Source organism: Gobius niger (assembly GCF_951799975.1).
Source record: "Gobius niger genome assembly, chromosome: 4".
In the NCBI taxonomy this organism is placed as follows: Eukaryota; Metazoa; Chordata; class Actinopteri; order Gobiiformes; family Gobiidae; genus Gobius; species Gobius niger.
Genome location: NC_136855.1, coordinates 26,571,167 through 26,592,545, shown reverse-complemented (window position 1 = coordinate 26,592,545; position 21,379 = coordinate 26,571,167). Strand labels below are relative to the sequence as shown.

Here is a 21,379-nt window from a genome sequence, read left to right as displayed (position 1 = left end):
ATAGGCGGCAGTGTATGCATATAGAGTGTACCTTTCTCTTCATACATCTCTCCCATGTCTCCATAGCACCCTTTGCTGTCATCCTTCACACTATCTCCAGACTGTTATCCATTTTCTGTAAAGTCGGGTTTTCAAAAAGTTTTTGGCTTCCAATGGTATTAATATTCTCTACAAAGGACTTTTGTTGTCTTGTGCGGTAAATATTCTCTCTTTTTCACAGATTCTATCACATTTTCCCCGCTGGCAGTAGTTAGGGAAGCTTGGTGGTAGTAAATGTTCAGAAAGCACGGACAGCTGCATTCAACGATAAAAGATGCCTCCTAGGCCACTGGGTGCATTTCAAACACACAATAATGTTGCAGGCAGCACAACAACACACGGAGTCGAGAGGAGTTCTTATGGACTCATTAGAAAACACTGATGCTTCCTGGGCCGTGAGCCTGAGGGCTCATGCCACCAGATACACGCACGCATGTTGGCGGGCAAACTTCAGACTTTGTGTTTCCCAGAGCTGAAGTCAGGGTCATATCGGCATCAATGCACAATAGATTAGACAAAGAGAGAAAAAAGATCTATAGGCCTATAATGAACATATTATGTAATTCAAAAAGAGGACTACATGAAAAGATCTGTATGAACTTTTTTTTATATATTTTTGCGGTGTGGCACCAGATTTTTAATTTCAAAATGAATAGCATTGGTTTTAACCGGTTTTATACATAAAGTAGTTTGATGGTATTGGCATCTTTTTCAAAAGCTCCCTTTCAATTGATGCAAAGACTCCATATTATGAGCCCAGATTTGTTAAGGATTCAGTTATAATTCATAGCTGTTGAAGCTTATTAAAACCTAAGTTAGTCTAGGCCTTTGGCAATGTTTTTGACAGCTTTAATCAGCTTAACTTTGTAGCCCCAGGGAATAACACTTCACCTCCAGGACACAGTATCACAATGATTGATACCCTGTCCATTAAACTGTGCTAATATTATTAATGGATTCATGTCTTTCTTGAGGAACTAATCACCAAAAGTCAATTACATAGCATCATTAACAACAGTAAATAATTAAGATTGTGATTAATAAAGAGAAAAGTGCAAATGCATAGAATTGCAAAGATTGATGAGGTAATCGTGTACATAACCTAAAATAGCACAAACCAATTAGAAACTATTATAATATATTGTTATCCTGGTGTTATTTTCCCCCATTTCCCCCTCATTTTTCTATGTAGAATCTGTTTCTGGTCCAAACCCTCTCACTCTGGCTTCTTAAGCATAAGAGGCCCCGCACATTTACTCATAATCCCACTCATTTTAGTGAACCAAAAGGAGAGACCCAAATCTAAAATGTTAAGATCCACCTCCTACAAGGCTGCTTTCACCACTGTCTGGTTTCTTCCTTTCTTTTAGCGTGATATCAGTTTTGTTCACTGTGTAGTTGGTCGGTTTATGTTGCCTTTTATAAATAATTTGTATTTTGCCACTCTGTCAGTGTGTTTATAGCGCACATACAATGACTCATGTGACTTTTCAGAATTGGCATGATTGTGTCCAGAGGCGCGCTGGGATCTTTTGGAGTAATTTGCATGTAAAGTGGAGTGTGGTGCCGCCAGACAGCCCCTCCTCTGCGCCCTGCCAGCCCGTGCAGCCAGCAGCCTTCACTCTCCGCTACCTGCTGCGTCGGGGCATTACTGCTCAGTGTGCAACATCTTAAGGTCCTGTCAATCTCTGCACTGTCCGACTGGGGTCAACCTTCTGAAGAGCAGCGGGCTGGCAAGGACAAACACGGTCCACACACAATGGCCGCCTTTTGCCTGACACGCGAGGGCAAGGGACAGAAAGGGAAGATGACTGCACTGCCCCCTGTAAGTATTGAGTTAAACGACATTAGGGAAGTAATTAATAAAGGCGCTAAAGACAGTGGAAGTGCAGATGAAGTGTGATTGGCACATAGTGAAAAAATGTGTGTTGATGGAGGTTGCGGGACATTTGAAGAGTCTGGAAACCTCCTTATCGCAGTTAATAAAAGCAGAGGGTGTTGTTGCTCGACCCATCATCTCGCTTCTCATCAGTGTGGTCTCCAGTCTCACAGCACTCGTCACAAGAGTGGGACCTGGCTCCAAGATTGTGTTTAGATAATGGCCATCTCCAATCATAGATAATCTGGCCCCATCTTTTCTTCACAGACACAGCGGCAGACAAGGTCAGAGGGAAAAAAGATTCGTAGCAAGGCGAGGAGGAGATAGGGCTGGGGCGGCTCGGAGATGATTTACTGCTGAGATTCACTCAGCTGCCTCCATCACCCTCCGTTAACTTTCTCATCCTGTCGCCGCATCTTCACTCACTTTTTTGTCTCCCATCTCTCACCCGCTCCATATTCCTCCACGGGTTACACCGAAGCACAGCCTCCCGTCTTTCTTCCCCCTCACCTCTTCTCTCCCATTGTATTTCTGAGACCAAGTTCACGGATGAAAGCAAATGCTGCTGCTCTTTCTAGGGCAATTTATTTGGATTTAAAGTGCTTTTACACCAGCATTTGACTTATATAACATATGGGCACCTATTTGATTTACCATTCTGCAAGTTTTGGAAATGTATAGATCAAATCGGCATCTTTGCAGAATGTTGAAAATAGGTTGGCAGGCAGCTAGTTATGTCTGTCTTTCTTTTTTTTTTTTTTTTTTTATCAGTCCCACATTAGTTGAAAAATCTATCACTCCGCATTTACAAACCTTTCTCTGCATTTTTGCAAGTCTACAAAGCTAAAAATAAAGATTTTTGAAGCATCACACAAAATTAAATGTGCGAATAAAAGTCGGGTCCACCCGCAGACCAGAAAACTCATACACTGTTCCATTCTTTTTAAATAATCCAAAGGAAAATTAATAAAGACATGAGTCAGTGCAGCCGACAGCAGGAGAATAAGACCTGTGATCCACGAGGCACTGAGCAGCAGGCCTATGCGGTGCCAGACGTCCCAGTCATTTTTTTTCAGGACTGGTTTTCTCCTTGACATTCTCCATCCCCAGAGAGGCATGTCTCTCAGGGACCCGGTGAACAAAAGAGGGTCTACTGGAGTCTCCAAATGGAGTAATGGCCCCTAATGCCTGTGCAGACACATAATCGAGACCTCTGCACAACTCCCCATGACAGATAATTGCCGATGTCTTGGTAGTGATAAATGTGACTCCATTGGAAAGGTGCAAATGTCCCGGTGCAGGCCTGGCTTTGACAGTGTAGTGGGCCCCATAGGGATTGGTGTACCTGGCTGGTCCTCCGCCCTGGAGATGAATCCCTTGTTACTTTCCTCCCCCAGCTATGCTGTCTATTTTCCTTTAACCACAGGCCTTCACAGTAAATCTCATTTCATTGTCAGTGGCGGCTGTGGTTTACTTCCTTGGCCTGTCTGCTGACTTCCTGTTGCCATTAACGCTCAATATCTCTGTTGGGGCCTGTCTACTTGGTCTTATTTCATTCTGGGCTGTGTCCTATACCGTTTTCTTGTAAAGAAAGTTCCGCTGAAACGCTAAGAGGCTGCGCTGGCCTACGAGTCGGTGTTTTATTCACACTGCCGCTTCATGTCCCTTCTCTTTCAGTGAAAAGGGATAGTAATTGATATTGGGACCCATCCATCCTTCCCTCTTAAGCCCAGAGATCCAATTTATCTTGGAGAGAATGCCCATTGGCTTTTGCCCAGGCCCTGTCAGTCAGACTTTGCTTGTTTTTAGATGGCTGTTAATTAAAAGGCCTCCATGACCAAAATGAGATCTCCATGTGGTGTGTGTGTGGTAACAGCGTTGGCCCATCTGACTCACGGCTGACCATATACAGTAAATCAGCCCAGTGGCTCATTCAGATGTGACCTGGGCTGTTTAAATCAGCACTCTTAAACGCACGCACAGGCCAGACACAGACCGTGCCAATTAGAGCCACAGCCAACCATGTAAATCTTTAACTGGCCTAATCTGTATTAACCTCGCTGATGGTACCCACAAATGGGTTCAGAATGATCTAGTCAATCAATGTGTCAGCCAGACTCTATCCAGAGAAGAGGATGCTTCACGGAGCTATTTGGTTAGTGAGCGAGGGGATGGTAAACGGCAAAACAAACCAAACACGGGGCTTTGTAGAACTTTTGTCTCTCCGACTTTGAATGCAGAACTTGGGGAAACTTGCCCATGTCTGTGTTTTTTGACAGAAAGACAGTTCGGAGTGACAGGTCTAAGTCTGATTTAGGGGCATACATTTCCAATTGTTGAGAGGTGGACTATTTTTGATTGCGAGGGAATTCTATGTTACAGTTTCCTGGCTCTTTCAAATTAAAAACGCGGAAGTCGACTCAATTCAACAAGTATGTCTTTTTTGGGGGTGTTACAGTTTCTTCATTATTCAAATCTTTTATCCATGTTTGATGTTATGTGTCTTTCTTTACATGTTGCAGTAACTCTTCTTCACCCAAAACGCCTGCCCAATTTCCGATATACATCACACTAGGGCTGGACAATTAATTGAATTTTAATCTAGTCGTGAAGCACTCGGCCCAAACAAACAGGAAGCACAGGATGGCACATGCGGCAGCCAGAGGAGAGGGCCTGCTACAACGCTGCACTAACTCGTCTAATGGGCAAAACAAAAGCATGCGGGGAACCTCAGAGGAACAGGACGCGCGCATGAGGGTGAAAGGTTTACCTTCAAAACTATTGATCGCTATTAGAACCATGTGGATTTGTTTTGAGGAGGAGTTAGCTGCAGTTTTCAGTTTGGCCACAGCATCTGTTTACTTGCCAGTCCAGAAAAGACCACATTTATTGTTTGTTTTTTTCTTTTAAACAACAAATTGAATTGAAAATCGAGATCCATCAATATGGGGAAAATAATCAGGATTATGTTTTTTTCCAAAATCGCCCAGCCCAACGTCACACAGAGTAATGCATGAAGCTTTTCTGTGTTTAAAGTCCACACACTTTTATCAAACATAGTACATTTCTTTCAGCTCTCATTTAAGGTTTCACTTCGAGCTGTTTGCCTACATTTACATCTTGACTCCTGCGGATACTTTCTCGACACATTTTAAGTTATACTACCAAAAATAAGTACATGTAAATTGCATTTGAGGTATGATAAATGACGTAAAACTGTGAGAGGTTTTTGTTAACTACAAATTAAAATCAAAACCCATACATTTTGGGGGGATATGTCTCTCTTTTCAGTATCTTTATGGGGGGCCATCCTTGCCCCTGTCTTTGAACTGCTCCCAGTGACTGTGAACCTGAGACAGTCCTGGTGCTGGCACAGATGGGAAGTCAATAGAAGCAAGTGACCTATATTACGAGGTACTCCACTAACTCCCCGTGTCTCAGGTGAGAGCAGAATATTAAGGGTACCGTGTGTGTGTGTGTGTGTGTGTGTGTGTGTGTGTGTGTGTGTGTGTGTTGCATTTGAGTTGCGTGTTTGTGTTTTGGTGTGTGGTCTAAGAGGTGTTCGATGGAGACTAGGAGAAGGTTAATTACCTCCTCGTCCTTCGCTGTCGGCTGGCTTCACCTGGATGGGACGGTTCATCTGGACCGAGCAGGGAGAGGGGAAAAGAGAAACAGAAGAGAAAGGGAAATCCCAGGTTAGTTAGGTCTGTGAGTCTCCCCAAAGAACATCCCATGGAATCTTTAAACAGAAATAAGGCAATATTGAGATAAAGAGTGCATTATTACTAAACAATGTTTAACCAGGAATAATAATAATACAATAACTTGTACTCAGAAAGCCCAACATTTGTCTCAGGGGTACTCGGTGTGAACCACTGCAAAAACTGAACTGCAAAAACTTTTGTACAAAGTTGTACCGCGAGAGCCCATAAGTTAAGAACCACTTTTCTATAATGTATCGAACAAACAGGCAAGGAATTAGGTCAGTTTCAAGGTTTTTTTTTCTTTCTCTGTGAGCTGAACACAAAAATCAAAGAGTGACGATGCTGTAAGAGAGATTAATCTATGTGGTACTCCGTGGCATTGTGTTTAATTAATCCACGGCTTTGCCTCTAGAGATGCCTGTATTCCCCTCGCAGTTCAGCAGAATTAGCACTTTTCAATGACAGAGCCGCGCCAGGTGTCAGATGGCAATTGGAGATTAATGCCATTACATCAGCCACTCCCAACCCCGCAGGGACAAGTACTCTCCCCCCCGCACCTCCGCCCACTCTGTTCTGGTCCCTTGCCGGCCCCAGACACCCAGTCACCAGCTCATCCCTGACCCGGCGCAATCTTTCTTCCTCCGTCTCCAAATGTTCGGCTTTTTATCCTGCTACGATTGTGCCCCCGGTCTGGCCTGCCAAGCCGCTCCTCGCCCCTATCCTCTTCTGTAAAAGCTATTGAGGGCCACCAAACACAGCAACCGTAAAACATCATGTGAAAGGTTAACAGTAGGGAATCAATAAACATCCTTTGAAGATCCATTTGAGAGTGAGGTGAAAGCAAAATGTTGCCAATGTTACATAAAAGGGCTTTAAAACTGGCTGCCATGAATAGAACAAAAAAAAAATCCCTCACTATTTGTGGTTTATTTTTTTTTCTACCTACTCCTGGATTTTGAATATGAATAGATGAAAAGACACTCGATTGTGCGTGTGCGAAGAGAATTAAATCTCCCTTTTCCTCGGTGACTAGGGTGGGTGGTTAAGCAGCACCTTTGAAGACCCCCTTTATTAGCGTATCCCACACACATCCCCTTTCTTGTGTTATTTTTAAAATGTTGTTTTGTATTTGCTTTGTCCGAGGCCTCTATCTCTAAGTAGGCTACGAGGACAGGTCCAAATCGAGTGCCAAGGTGGTGCTGCCCACTCAGATCAGTATACTAGGGCAGCGCAGTGGGTGCAGGGGCCCGCAGGCAACACGGCGCTTGACAGCACTTGACATGAAGCGAGACCGTGGCCAAATATAGACCCGTGAGTGGTGGACATGTATAGACAATTACATACACAGTGACACCCGGGGGACATCGCATCGCAATAAGCTGTGACACCAGAACAAAGCTGAAATGACATGGAAGACGTGTTGTATAGGCAAAAGACCGGTCGCACATGGGGATAATAAACTAGCCTCCACTGTGAGCACTGTAGCGCTGAGAAATACCACCAAACCAGTCAAACAAAAACAAAAAACAAGGCCTGGTATTGGAAATAAAATACAGTTTTAACGGTCCTATTCTGCTAGTTGATTCCATGATTAAATAAACACGCAAGGAAACTGATGACTGTTTGTATTGTTTGTACATAGTTTTTTTGTGCATTCAGTAACATTATGTGTGAGCTTTATTGCTACTCAACATTAACTTTTATAAGCAAGCAATATACATATAAGCTCACACTGGATCACATGCCTTGCCCAATGACACAATAGTTACAAGTAAAGAAGGGAGAGGTGACCAAATTATCATATGTAAAAGTGAGTAAGCGCCCCCCCTTGTACTGGGCTACAGACACACTTTGTACAAAAGCTACAGGTGAAAGTTTGCCCTTGAGTTTACTAAGGGAATTTTGAAGAGCTAACCGTGAGCTCCAGAAGTCTGATGAGTGCAGAGGTGTTAGGAGTTAAACGGTGCAGGTGCATGTTGCCTGTTGCCTGTTGCCTGTTGCCTGTAGCTGTGTTTAGGGCAAAAGTTGTCACACATAAGAGCTTTACATTAACCTGAAGTCCTTAAATCCCACGGCAGTGATCAGCCAGCTTTTAGGTTTTAAACGGACACGATTGGTCAGGAGGCTTCATTAGTCGCCTCTGAGCCGTACCAGCAACTAGAGTCATTAGCCAAGCCAAAAGTACTTTTGAGGTTGCCAGGCAACGGGGGGAAGGTGGCTGCCAGGCGAGGCAGGCTGGCCACCAGTCTGTGGGCCGCAAGCCAACCAATTGGCACTCCTTTCTTTTTTCTTCATACTTTGTTCAGTCCAAGGAGGTCATGGGGAGCGGGAGGGAACAACTCTCTGAACTCCCACCTCCAGCATGTCCCACTTCCATGTCCCTTTTTAGCTACTGTGACAATGAGTTTTCAGGAAGGTCTGCTGTAACCCCTGCTCCAGCTTCTGCCAAATGATGAAGTTCAGTGTCATGTTGCAGTATGTGCAGTAGAGCTTGCATGCATCCGGTAGCAGTGAAGACATCAGCGTTCTCTGTATATTTCCCCATGCAAACAGAGACTGTTTCCATCATTTCAAGCTTGCTGCCATGACGCTTGCTGTGTATTTTACTTTTATCTTCAGTCCAGGCTCATCCTGTCACAGACACACTCATATACAGAGGCACAAAAGTCTGGGGGCTCAATAGCAGCAGGTGGCTTAGGTGACATTTTAATCCCTTATTACTGAGTGCAGGATTAGCCAACAGATCAAGGCAGAGTTAATTATATGAATTCATCAGAGGCTGGGCGAAGAGGCTGCTTGCTATCCCCCTGGGCCAAGACCCACCTCCAGCCCCACCACCAACCTTTACACGCACACGCACAAGAGATATGCTGCCTGCTACACCAGCTATAGGTAGTACTTATTAACAACAGCAGTGCGTACATCTAAGATAGTATACAGTGCACTGGCTCCTCTGGAGATGCTGTAAGACAAATGACATGTTCTGCCTTCCCATTGGCAAATACAGAATAAAGTGTGCGGACATGTTGAGGTGGCTGTGGCCGCAGAGGCTGAGAGCAGTTCAGCACCCCCCGTCTTGCTTTATCTTTGTCTCTCTCTGCCCCTTTGGCCTCCAAAACCAATATGCTTCCCACCACAGCCCCTTAATGGGTTGATCAATGCTGACAAATAGGCAGCTCATGCTGTCTTGCCTGGGAACTCACAGCTCTGTGCCTGTGTGCTGCTGCACTTAGAAAGGCCATCTCTCTTTCAACGTCCCCTTTTTCTACATTTCTCTTTCTTCAACACACTTTTTGCACCTCTCCATATTTCCCAGTCCTTCATGCTCTATTTCCTTCATGTCTATACATTTTCCCTGCTAATTTCCAGGGGCAAATCTATATTTTTCATTCAGCTACAATGAATAAAAGACAGCAGAAGTCACAGTGGGCGTGGAGAGCCACCCGTGTGGAAGAATGGAACTTACTTACACTCGGCAATAAAAGTTAAAATTGGAGTGTGTTGGACAAGAAAATAGGAGACCATGATGCAAAACCATAGAGCACCTTTTGAATATCACAGAACATAACATGCACTCCTGAATCAGAGATACATGTTTTGAGTGGCGACTACTGATTTTACAACTGAGGCTAAAAGGATTCAATGCTTAAGAAAGAGTTCATACATTTACACTTTGATTTCTTTTTTTCTTTACCCTAATAGGCTTCTTTTCTGTTTGGCCTCAGTAAATACACTGTAGCTGTTTAAGTCATTAACCTTTACTGCATATTGAATAATGATGAGTGATTATTACAGCTTACCTAACAAAGGATATATGGAATTAGGCACAAGAATGCTGTAAAAATGATCAAATACAGCTCAACTCACTTCAGCAGTCCAATATGACACTGCCTCAGTGTGACTGTCTGGACTATCGCCCTTCAAATGAATTTCTTCAAGTCAAGGTACCTTTCCCTCATTTTATTTGTGAAAGAGAACCAGTGCCAACGCACCAGGAAAGAATCTCTCCTCAAATTGCTGTGTAAGTTCCCCACAGTCGCCCAGAGAAGGCAGCACATCGCGAGGAGCTGGAGACACAGTTTAGAGCGCTGGTGCACGCTCTGTCTCCCACAAAAACCAGAGAAGAAGAAGCCTGTGTCTGTGGCTGAGAGGAAGAGGGAGAAGGGGGCGCTGACAGCTCAGCAGAGGGTGGCTGCTGCTGCTGAAATGTGACCTATTTTTAGCTCGGAGTCTGCGCTCCTTTTTAAAGATAGGTACTGGGGGGTGGTTTGGGAAAGGAGGGGTAGCATCTGCTCAAAAACATAGCTCCTGTTGAGCCCAGCCATTATTCCCCCGTGTGATGTGCAGCGTCATAGGGGAGCATCTCACTGTTTGTGTTTTGTCTCTGTAATCTCTGTCCCGTTCGCCATAATTACCTGGAAATTGATTCCCCTCAGAGCAGGGTTTTGGCTTTTAATTTATCTCTATGAATCCGGTATTGGCTCTTCGGTCCTTGGGGAGACCCAGCTGCACATCCTGAACCAATCTATATCGCCCCCACCCGTTGCCTGGCCCAGCGTAGCCAAATCCGAACTCCGAACCCAGCCGGCATCCATGGACATCCATTTTTCTTTGCCTATTTTTATTTTCACCTCGTGTCTGGTGAGTGGGCCACCTCTCGAGGTGCGCTCCAGCCCGAAAAGGAGAATAAATGGATGAGAAATCGAACCATCATGCCATCGTGCTTCATAAAGCCTCTGTTCTAACACTGACTGCGGATGGATTGCTGTGTAGATCACTGCAGCCAATGGCCAGTGCACTATATTACATTTATTGGTCCTCTTTTCCTGCCCATTTCCTCCTTCTTTTCGCTTGGATGTCGGGACGGGGAAAAAAAAATAGACAGGGGGAGTCATGGCGGAGGTGCGTAGGGAGGGAGGTAGGGTGACAATTCGGCACACTGAGACAAGACTAACAAATTAGTCAAAGTGACAGGGAGTTTTATGAGGTCTGTGCTTGTGAGGCGCCTGGCCCTCCACCCCTCTCCGTGTCCTAGGGCATAAGAGGCAGGGCCAGAAATGTGTGCACGAAGAATAGCAGCTTCAACAGTGAGAAGAAAGCTCAATAGATAGAATACAGAAATAAAATGTTGCGGAAAAGAAACTGTCAAATGATTAGCTTTGAGGTTTTGGTTTTGAAGATGAAAAATTCAATATATAATACAAGCGATTGAGCCACTGTCGGCAGGGCGATCAAGAGGTTGGCAATCCGAGTCCTGGCACCTGGTGCAGACACCACTGTAGTTGTGTACTTGGGAAATTGCCTGTGTGACTATAGAGTATGAGTAAACAGATGGCACAGATTGGAAGCCGCTTTAATCAGTCTACCTCGGGGCAGCTGTGGCTACAACAATAGGTCACCACCACCGGGTATGGAGTGAATAAATAATGTCTACAGTGTAGCACTTTGAGAAACTTGTGAACGCCATTAGTATTCTTATTATTATTTCTTTAAAATGCTTGTGTTTTACATTGGCAGTCCCGGGTGCAGACAATGCTCATGACCAAACCTAGTGATGGTCATTCTAGTACAGTACCAGTACTTTTTATATAAGTTTATATACAGTACATATCTATAGCACTGTTTGTATGTACCATGTGTATATTCAGAGGTTAGTCTTGTTCTATTTTTTTTTAAATAATATTATTGTCATTTATTTACTTTTGGCCAGTGATTCCCAACCATGGGTACGGGAACTTAACTGGGGGTGCTCGGAAATTCCTCAGATAAAAAAAAAAGTGATATAATATTCATGATGTATTTTGGTGAAAGGTTTGTATTTGAGAGTAATTTAGCTTTAATTTGAATAGAAAGCTCCACTAACCATTAATTCATCACTTTATAAATACAGTATATCAGCAGGATCCTTGAGGTAAGGGTAACATATAGGAGATTAAAAAAAGGTTGGGAACCACTGCCTTAGACTCATGTTGCACTATTGCACCAAAGAAAATTCCTAGTTTGTGAACCTTTCACTGACAATGGCAATAGAACTTGCTCATACTCACTTCATATTGTGTTTGTATGGGTTTACAGTCTTAGTGCCGGACAGTGACTTGCAAAAGCTCAAAATCAAATCAGCTGAAACTTTTCCTCTTGTATAAAGAGATGGTAAATCTCAATGAGTTTTTACCTGGTTTAATAAAGGTCAAATAAATGAACAACTTGAGTCAACATTTGAAAGGCAGAGTTTTTACATTTACAGATAAGGTTTTGGAATACAACTTCATAGACAAAATCAAGAAAAATACACCTTTAAAAAGTGATCAATATACAACCCAATATTACAGGTAATCTATAACTCATAAGCTACTCATTAAAATGCCAACGTAAACTCAGAAATACAGTATTTGTGAGCACAGAATACGGGCATTTTGTGTGAAATGCACAGAAATGATCAGTGCATCCAAACAAAAGAGCTGGCACTTCCCGAGAGCATCCATCACACACAAGGCCACAGTACAAATGTTTTCGAGCCCAGACGGGAGAGCGGCGCTAAAGTGGCTCACGGCATAAAGAGGAGTGGGAGAATAATAATAAGTGGAAGGTAATGACACATCATGCGTCTGTCAGATTTATGAGTCCATACTGCTCTGCTCCTCTCTTCACCTGCTGCTACTGCTACTGCTGCTGGGGCGTGCACAAACGGCCTACAGACCAGAACAGTCAGTGGTGTGCCATTCCCCCCCCCCCCCCCCCCCCCGAAAAACAGTCCATGAGTGGCTTATGAAACGCAACTGGACTCCGCTGCTCTGCTATGGGCAATGACAACCTCTGACAATGGGACACTCACAGCCCACAGCATATGCACTTGCGCTGAAAAAGCACGACATAAAACAAACGGCAAAAGGACATGAAAGAGGTTCACATCAGCGTAAAACAACAGCGTAAATATTTCATTCTATTGAAGGCAAGAAGATGGAAGATTGTGTAGTGGTGCTTTGTATCACACGATACAATAATGAGTACTTTTTGGTCCACACATTACTTATTTCTCATTTGCATGTCATTTTGGTGAGCTGCTTGTTCCTTTTTGATTTGGATTTGGCAATTACCAAAAGCATTTTTGGGCAAAATCATTTTGTTGTTTTGGGCATCATTGCACATTTAGAATAAAAACTGAATGGGCTCATTATCACTTGATTGGACTTGCTTTGCTGAATACTGTGCCTTAATGTTCTTTTGGTAATACAAGAGCAGTTTAAACGCCACCATTTTTCCTGCAGTCAATATGTGGTATCTTTGCAAGAATCATTACTGTATATCTCAGATAAAGACATACACAATCACTAAAGGTCCACTGCTATGGCAACTAATAGAAGTTGTAGCACCATTGCAGTAAGTCATAGGATTTCAGTGAGTTGTCGGTAAAAGTTCAATTTCATCTAAAAGAAAATTGCTCCAAAATGTGTTTCCAAATAAATTTGAATCTTTTGATACGTGTATAAATGAAGCTTACACTTAGCTGTGAGCAGAGGCTACATGTAATTCTGCTGCGGTGGTAGTGATGGAGTTGAGATCATGGAGGCACTTATCAAGCAGATAGTATCACTGATGAATGGTCTCATAAATACTCAGTGTCGAACAAATGCACAAATAAAACAGCTCTTATAATGAAACACAAGATGAATTATTATGAGCCGTGAATGGCTTGTTATTAGTTGCACGAATGCATGCCTGCATGTTTCGGAGGCACCGCACACACACACACACACACAAAAAGCAGACAGACATTCATACTCCGGTGCTGTCAGTTGTGCGCAGCCATGCCTTTGGAGAAGAATCCCACCCCCCCTGCACAGCTACACACCCCTGCAAGTGTGCTCCGAGCCGGCGTGAGTACAGAAGGCTGTTTGTGAGAATGATCACATCAATCGAAGTGATAGATAAAAAGACTGGGAGCAATTGATAAAGTGCCACAATTATTTGGAAGATGAATGAGTGAATTTGCTTTTGAAATTGGACTGGATCTTGGAGCAATGGAACAGAACTCATCATCATCAATGAGGCTGCCGTTAGATTGCTTTTTGTCACAACCCCGCACGGGCGCGGACAATTGGATCCATCTGCCAAATGGGATCAAATAGACCTACTCACGCTACATGGTGGGGGGGTGATGTATAGTGACCAAGTGTAAAACATATTATACTGCAAGCATGCCATACATCACTGTGGGAGTTGCTTGCGTGTGTGGTGAAGTGTAACATTTGTCATTATGCACAATACAAATAATTCATGGTAAATAAAAGCAAGCATAGGTCATCTAAACCTCAAGAGAAAGAGAGAATATTCTGTGGTTGACGCCAGATTTAGCCACAGGTAGTTTCCAACACAGCCATGCTATAGCTACTGTAAATCTGTACATCACAGGTGACAATGTTTGCCAGCGCTGAGACTGCTTATATTCTGGCCCATAGGTTTTATCATGCAGAAAAAAAGTGGGAAGAGACGTTCAGCAAACAGTGCTCCTTGTACGTGGCGGCCGCCTTAACCACTCGACCACCGGCCGCGCCATAGACTGCTGATTTTCTAATAGTACATCTCTGACATTGTGAGAGAAATCCTTCAGGTCGGTGGAGAGTTTAAGAGTCCCTGGGAGTCGGCTTTTGAATGAGAAAGCTGTCTAGGCAGAGGCTGAGTTTCGTTTGAGTGTCCCTCTTGTATGCTCAGAACAGAACTGGACTAATCTTTTCGGTGGAGGATGTGCTATGTTGTTCAGAAGAAACAAAACAGAAAAAAAAAAAATCACGTCTTCATACGCATCGTTGAATCTTTAAATCTTTACCAGGGACCTGCAGTGATGATGTTTGGGAGGCTTTATTCTGACACTATCGCTTTAAAGTTGTCTTACTTGCTTAAGACTAACATGAAATAAAACACAATATATCAACAGATAAAAGTGTGTGTGTTTTTTTTTCTTCTCAAGACCACAGATCCCTAAAATATCTTCCTTTTATTACCATTTAAGTAAATATTTTAAAAGATTCTACTCATAAACCTCATGAGTTACAGTATTGTGTCCTATTTTTACTCAAGGCCATAAATCCCTTGGCTTTTATGGTTATATGCCTCATAATGATGCATTGGTTAACACTAGCTGAATATTTGAGCTACATAAAAAGGTAATAGATTAAAGCAGGGCAGTTTGTGTGTTGCTGCTGCCTCCGCATACCCTATAGCATACACAAGTGGGCATCCATATGGATTGTATGTGTGTGTGCATACGATAAAGCAGCGGAGAAACAGACCCAGCAGGGGGCTTTGTGCAAAACACAATAAGTCATGTATTATGCTGGGGGGTAGGTGACAGGGGTGTGTTTTCACAGTCAAAGTCTGCAAATGGGCCACTATTATGAGTATGAAGCAATGAATAATGTCTTTTGGGCACATAACTGTCTATAGCAAACACTGGGCTTTTTACCTCAAGATAGGTGACAGAAAAGAATGACCATGTTCAAATAAAAAAGAAATGTAATGTTTGGGAGGGATGTGCAGCTCCAGAGCACAACCAAACTATGCTCAGGTCAGAGCTGGGATCTTATAACCTGCAGACTATTGGTTAAATTTCCCTAACTCTATACAGGATCAGTGTATTCCTGGGTAAATAAATGGTAAATGGTGATATTTTCAGTATGTAGCACCTTTCCACCTGCCTTATGCACTCAGAGTGCTTTACATCAAGGAACCACTCACCCATTCACACTCTCATACAAACACCAATGTGCGCAGACACAAGAGGCAAGGTGGGTGAAGTGTCTTGCCCAATGAAACAACGACAGTGTGCACCTTATGGGATTCAAACCGACCGACCCTCTGGTCACAAGACAACCCGCTCTAAACACGCGTTTACTCGTCAGCGTTTACTGACGAGCAAAACACGTTTTTTACTCACACAGCATTTTCTTATTTACATATTTGATTTGTGGCCATACTACAGTAATACACATCTCTTCAAATGTTAGATCAGGTGCAGAACGCCCACAAAATAGCATATTTTATTTTTCAGCTTGTACTCGCACCTCTCTTGATAAATGACCCCCTTGGACTTGGTAATCTGGTGGTGCCTTTGGGGCAATGGTTCTTAGATAAAGCAGTTTTGCGCAAACAAGCCACACTGGTCTTCTATTAGTTTTCTCTGTTGTGGGTTTCTCTTTTGGTGTCATCTAGCCTTATATTGACTCCGATTATATAAAATGTCATCCCCATTATCGTCTGTTGCAACACACAGAAATCCAGAGAAAGGCTTCTGTCAATAAGATGACAGGCGACACTTTAGTTAAGTATAAATACATTTCTGCAGACGTGTACTGTACATAAAACGTCAGTCCCAAATCACCTCCTTCTTGCCTGTTTTTGTTGATCTGCTTTCAGAAACTACTATATATATCGTAAACCTGTCATTTTGGCCTCTGTATCTGTCAGCCTTGAGCTCACACGGTAATGTCCACGAAGGCTTCCATGTGGCTCGCTCTTGTGTGGTCATTGTGGAGACCTCGGGGAAGCTCTTCTGGGACTTTCGCTGTCAAAGAGCAGACCGCCCCGTGCTCCCTGTCTCTGCCTCACCTGCTGTGACGGCTAATTAGGCTCAGGCCACCGAAAAAAGCCCGGCCTGTCTGAGCTCCACGGGGAGGGTGTCGTGGCATGGCGTGGCAGGGCACGGCACGGGTGGGCATGGATGCGAGCACTGGCAGCTGATGAAGTGGCCCTTTCCGTGGTCGTCCGGAGACACGTTTAACCCGGGAACACCCACCTCCGCGGCATCACGCTCTTGTCGGCATTAGGCTGTCATTAATTACGCTCACACACTTTTATTAGCTCCTCCGTTTAGGCTAATCAACAAGCAGGGCCCTCCTCTGACATCATTAGCTCTCATAACAAGCAGAACTGTTCAGGGAGATGCCATTTGGGATGGGGAGAGAGGCTAAAAGTGATACTAAAGAGTAAAAATTATGGCTTGAGTATGCGCAGAAATACTTTAAATACTGAAGAAAAAAGGAAGAAAGAATGTCTGACAATTCCACATATGTGAGCAGAGTCTTTTACAATCTCCGTAGTATTAGAATCTAACATTCAGTCATATGGTGTTACATTACTTCTATTAATACTGCAATTGATACCAGCTCAAATGAGTATTTAGTTAATGCCAGCTTTAGTATCAATTAGTAGGGGTGGGAACCTCTGGGTACCTCACAATTCGATATGATACGTGATACATGGCTTATGATAACGATTATCTCACGATACGCCGACACTGCGATAATCGATATATTGCACAAAAATGAACCTACGATACATCACGAAAAAAAAGAGGGAGAGCCTTTATTTTAACATACTACATATTATTCATAATTTATATTTCTTTTCATGTGCTTTGTACCCCTTTTTCTGTGTCCATAAATGAACCCTGATTTACACACTGAAAATGGGTCTATAGATCTGTCATTTGCATATAAATAAACAAGAAACTACAGTCCTATTTCAAAAGGAAGGAATCAACCCCAAATGAATCATCATTAAAAGTAATTTATTTGTGTGAGAGTGTTTGGTTCAAGTGCTTAAAACTGCAGTGCTGCCCCCTGTTGGCCTGACTGAATTCTTCATTTTTGGCCTCTATTGACTGTGAAATCCGTGGGGCACTGCTGCCTCATTAATATCCACGATGGCGCTCATTAAAATGCATGACATGATCAAAAGTATTGATATCGTGATAAAAAGCATCAATATCGGAATAAAAAGTATCATATCGTCATCATATTCCTGCATAAATAATTATATGATCACCTGAGGCATTACCAACTCAGCTTGAATGTATTAAAATAGTTGTTTGAAAATAACTAAATTTGAGTAAATGCAATAACCCACCTCTGGGTATTAACCCTTATTGGGCTTTAATGAGGCGTCCGTAACCCCAGGGTCTTCTGCCCCCCTCCCGTTGTCCAACACCCTTCTTGCCTGTTTTCTTACACTGCCTGTCATTAGGAGACAGCTAAAGCTAAAGCAGCACCTTCGGGCAGACAAGGAAGCTTAAATAGCATGGCAGGAAGTTAACATTGCAAGGGAGCCATGTATTTTTGGGGAAGGGTTGGGGATCAAAGGCGCTGAGGAGATGGGATGAGACAGGACAGCGTAAGCCCCTCGGGTCTGTGAGGGTACGCGCATGTGTGTGTGTGTGTCTGTGTATGTGTGTGTGTGTGTGTGACTCATATTAGATAGCAGCAAAGCACACTAACACAGGTTGGAAATGGTGACAGGGAGATGAGCCGTTTGCCTCCACGACCAGCGGGGAGCAGGGGAGCGGAGGATAGCTGCCCAGAGCTAGTTCACAACCTCCCGGGGTTTCAGCTGCGACTGGGGCTCGGAATAAAAGCATAAATATAGCTATGTACGGATATGGGGGCTAACTTGTTTGCCAGCCAAAAATGACACTATATGGCAAGAGCAAACTGACATGGTATAAACGCTAAAGTTCAGTTCAGATCTGGACATACAGGTTTGACAATACAACTTGTTGGTAAGTGAGACTATTGCTGTGCCAGGATTGTTTAGCATCAGACCACACTGGAACCAAAACAACCACAGTGAGAGTGCAGTGGTTTGGTGTGTAGTTTTCTGAAACAACAAATGAATCCCCATATGGCCAAAAACCTTCCTGGTTTTAAAGTATGTGAACGGACACTGATCTTTGAGAAATTTGACTTACAGTTTTATGTTTTGCAATGCAATTCTAATGATTTGTTCAAACTTTATAGGCCAAATAGCAGTTGTTATAATTTGCATAACCTAAGCCAAGGGCCGTACTGAAAATGAACAAAAAAAAGCGAGCAGTAGTGTGAGCCAAGCCTTCATTAGGCCCCAGTGCCAGGATTCAGGTTGACTCAGAAGGCACAGTCCTCCCCAATTACTGTCTCCCAAAATGTGTGCTTAGGGCAACGGGAAGCCCATTCTTTACTTTTTAATTCCTGCAAGGCCTGTTTTATGGCATCCTGATTGACTGTTCTTGGTGAAAAAAAGTGTTTTAGTTCATTTTCTCCCTCTGTCTTGCTCAGTGTCACTGCGTAACCATTATAAACCAGTAAGTAATTCCTCTTTCTCTGAACTTTGATTGACTACAGTGCACTATGGTCTGAGCCTGACTTTTCTAGGACCCACTTAAAGGGATGTCGTTGTACTGGAAACAGCTCTTTGTGCAAAGGTTTAAGTTTATTAGACTTCCTAAAAACTGCCACGCTGAGACATTTATCCCACAGAGAATAAATACAAACACCCAGACTGCAAAGCAAATGTAGGTGAAAATGTCCCAACAGCACTGGGGAAAAAAGAGAGGCATTGTGTTTGTTTGCTGAATCTGTTAATCGTCCTTATTTGCAAACTCTGAATAAACAAGCATATGTGCACAATCATGCATGTACACATTCTAATTTGTGTCAAGAGAGGTCTGGAATGAAAAGAGTTAACACACTATTTTCGGGCTCTTATTGGTGCTTGTAAAGGGATAAGGAGAGGCAAAGTGAGAGATAGAAGGAGGGGATTGAGAAAATGCCATTTGGGGGGAGAGCCAAGTGGGTCTGCTAAACGAGTGGATTCTTATGCAAATACATGCTAATTTATGCACGTACGGCAATGGCAGCGCCCGAGGCTGCTTTGATTGGCAGTTGCAGGTCTGTGTGTGCTGTGAAGGGACACTTTGCTGTGGGAGCAAAGCTGTGTAAAGTTCTACATGCTCAGGATGCAGCCAGTGCATACGTCTGGAGCGTAGCCTTTCCACTGCACTCGCTGCTGCTACCACCAGGCTGCCTTCCAAAAAAAACCTCACTCACCAAGAGCTCCAGTCAGCCAGCTCCAATTCCTTCATGGCTGGAAGCAGCCGGGGCATCATTATAAAATCAATGCCCCAGCTTCATCGCGCCTGTGTGTGTGAGCAGGAGGGCCAGCGATCGGCTTGTTTGTGTTGATTCTAGGGGGTGTTTGTGAGTGGCAGAACAGCACAGGCGCACACTCAGTGCTCTCCACACTCACTAATGGGCTGACAGAGAGGCTCTAGGTCAGGGCCTCCCATTACTTCAGGAGAGAAACTGGCTAAATGAATAGGAACCTGCCGCCCGCACCCACCCTCCGGAAATGTAAATGCCATTTGTTTCTGTGGCATGCTGTCATGCAGAGCTCTGCTACATCTTGATAAAGTAAACCAAAAATCCTGGATGTGGTGATGCCAGTAATCAGAATTGAATATAATCTATCTTTATTTGTTTTCCATTGCAAGTTTGACAGGGTGAGGATGAAATGACTGGCTCTTATTCATTTGCATTGGACCAGGCACCAGCATTTAATAGAACAAGGTTACAGACAAAAATAGTGCACTTTGTGATGCCTCATCTATAAACCATGTTATGATGGTCCTGGGACATAAACAATAGCTGTATTTTTCATTGACTTTTCTGCACCTCATAATATAGTTTACACCTGTGATATAAGACCTAATTTCAAAGTGTCATCATCATCATTTGTTTGCCTGTAGGTTTGTGTGCACTTGCAGTGACTCTTGCCTTTCCCCCAGGCGTTTCACATGTGCCAACACCAAATGGGCATTTGTTTTTTTAGGTCCACAATGTACCCCTCTGTCCAACATAGAGAGTAGAATTATGCAGTTGGCACTCAAAGCACCTATATCCCACAGTCCCTCTCTACCTTCGTGCAAAATAAAGCAAAAGCATTTACACACATCTGAAACAAACACATTCACTTCTTTTGTTGGTCACACCTGGAGACCACAAATGGGTTTTTCTCATTGTGTAATGGAAAATTATTTACAGCCGCAGCACTCTAGTCCCAAATATTACTCTCATTTTGGCATCGAGCGTCCTTATATCACCATATTGTCCTGACCTCTCTTCTCTATCTCCACACGATGCCAAACAGACATTACAGGCCATCATGTGTAGAGGCCATTTCCATAATTTACTATGATCATTTCACCAATGTGGTCTATGAAGCACTTTTTTTTTTTCATTTTTTTTTTTCATATTATTGCAACATATTTGCATCTTTTGGAACAATGTGTGACATTACCTGTTGTGCCAGAAGCTACACATCAACCGGATCTGTTGTTGTGTAGCAGTGAAATAGGATGGACTAATACAATGCTCTTCAAAATGTTACATTTTAGCAGTGACACAAAGAATAGCAGTGTAAAGACTAGACATTGAATAGACATTAGTGTTGCATTACCTTAACATCATTAGCTTCTGCAGCTCAAACCTTAATCCATGTTTTGTTCTTTGCTTTAACCTGTAACCCCTGAACATTATTGCCTTCACTCTCTAGCTTTCTGGATAAAACTAGCAATATTAAAAAACACCCTTAATCACCAAGCGCCTTTGTTTTGCTGTCACCGCCCTGGTCCATTTTGAAATTTAATTTCCTGAAGTAGAGGGTCGAGAGCTGATGCCATTTTGAATGAAATAATTGAAGTGTTTTTGCTGCGTGTTTGTCATCGGTCTGCCTGTCCTCTCTCGGACTGAGGGGTGGAGGCGCGCTGAAGGCCCGCAGAAAGCCCTCTAGCTCCTATCGTTTAATTTGATGAGAAGGCATGAGGTGAGCTGGAAGAGGAAATACATCGCGCTGTATACCACTTGAGAGCTCATTCACTGCCGGGGGCTATTGACCACACCATGTCAGCTTCTATGCTAGAAATGTGTCCCCACACAACACTTAAATTGCA

At 43.4% G+C, this 21,379-nt stretch overlaps 1 protein-coding gene across 7 annotated transcripts in view; it reads right to left on the bottom strand.

The window, feature by feature from the left end:
• celf6 (CUGBP Elav-like family member 6) overlaps positions 1-21,379 on the bottom strand; it is a 153,587-nt gene that overhangs the window by 42,082 nt on the left and 90,126 nt on the right. For all 7 annotated transcript variants that reach the window (XM_079555345.1, XM_079555347.1, XM_079555346.1 and 4 more), the window contains exon 3: positions 5,510-5,558. In XM_079555345.1, coding sequence (XP_079411471.1) covers positions 5,510-5,558 — 49 coding nt within the window. The remainder of the gene's footprint in view (positions 1-5,509; positions 5,559-21,379) is intronic.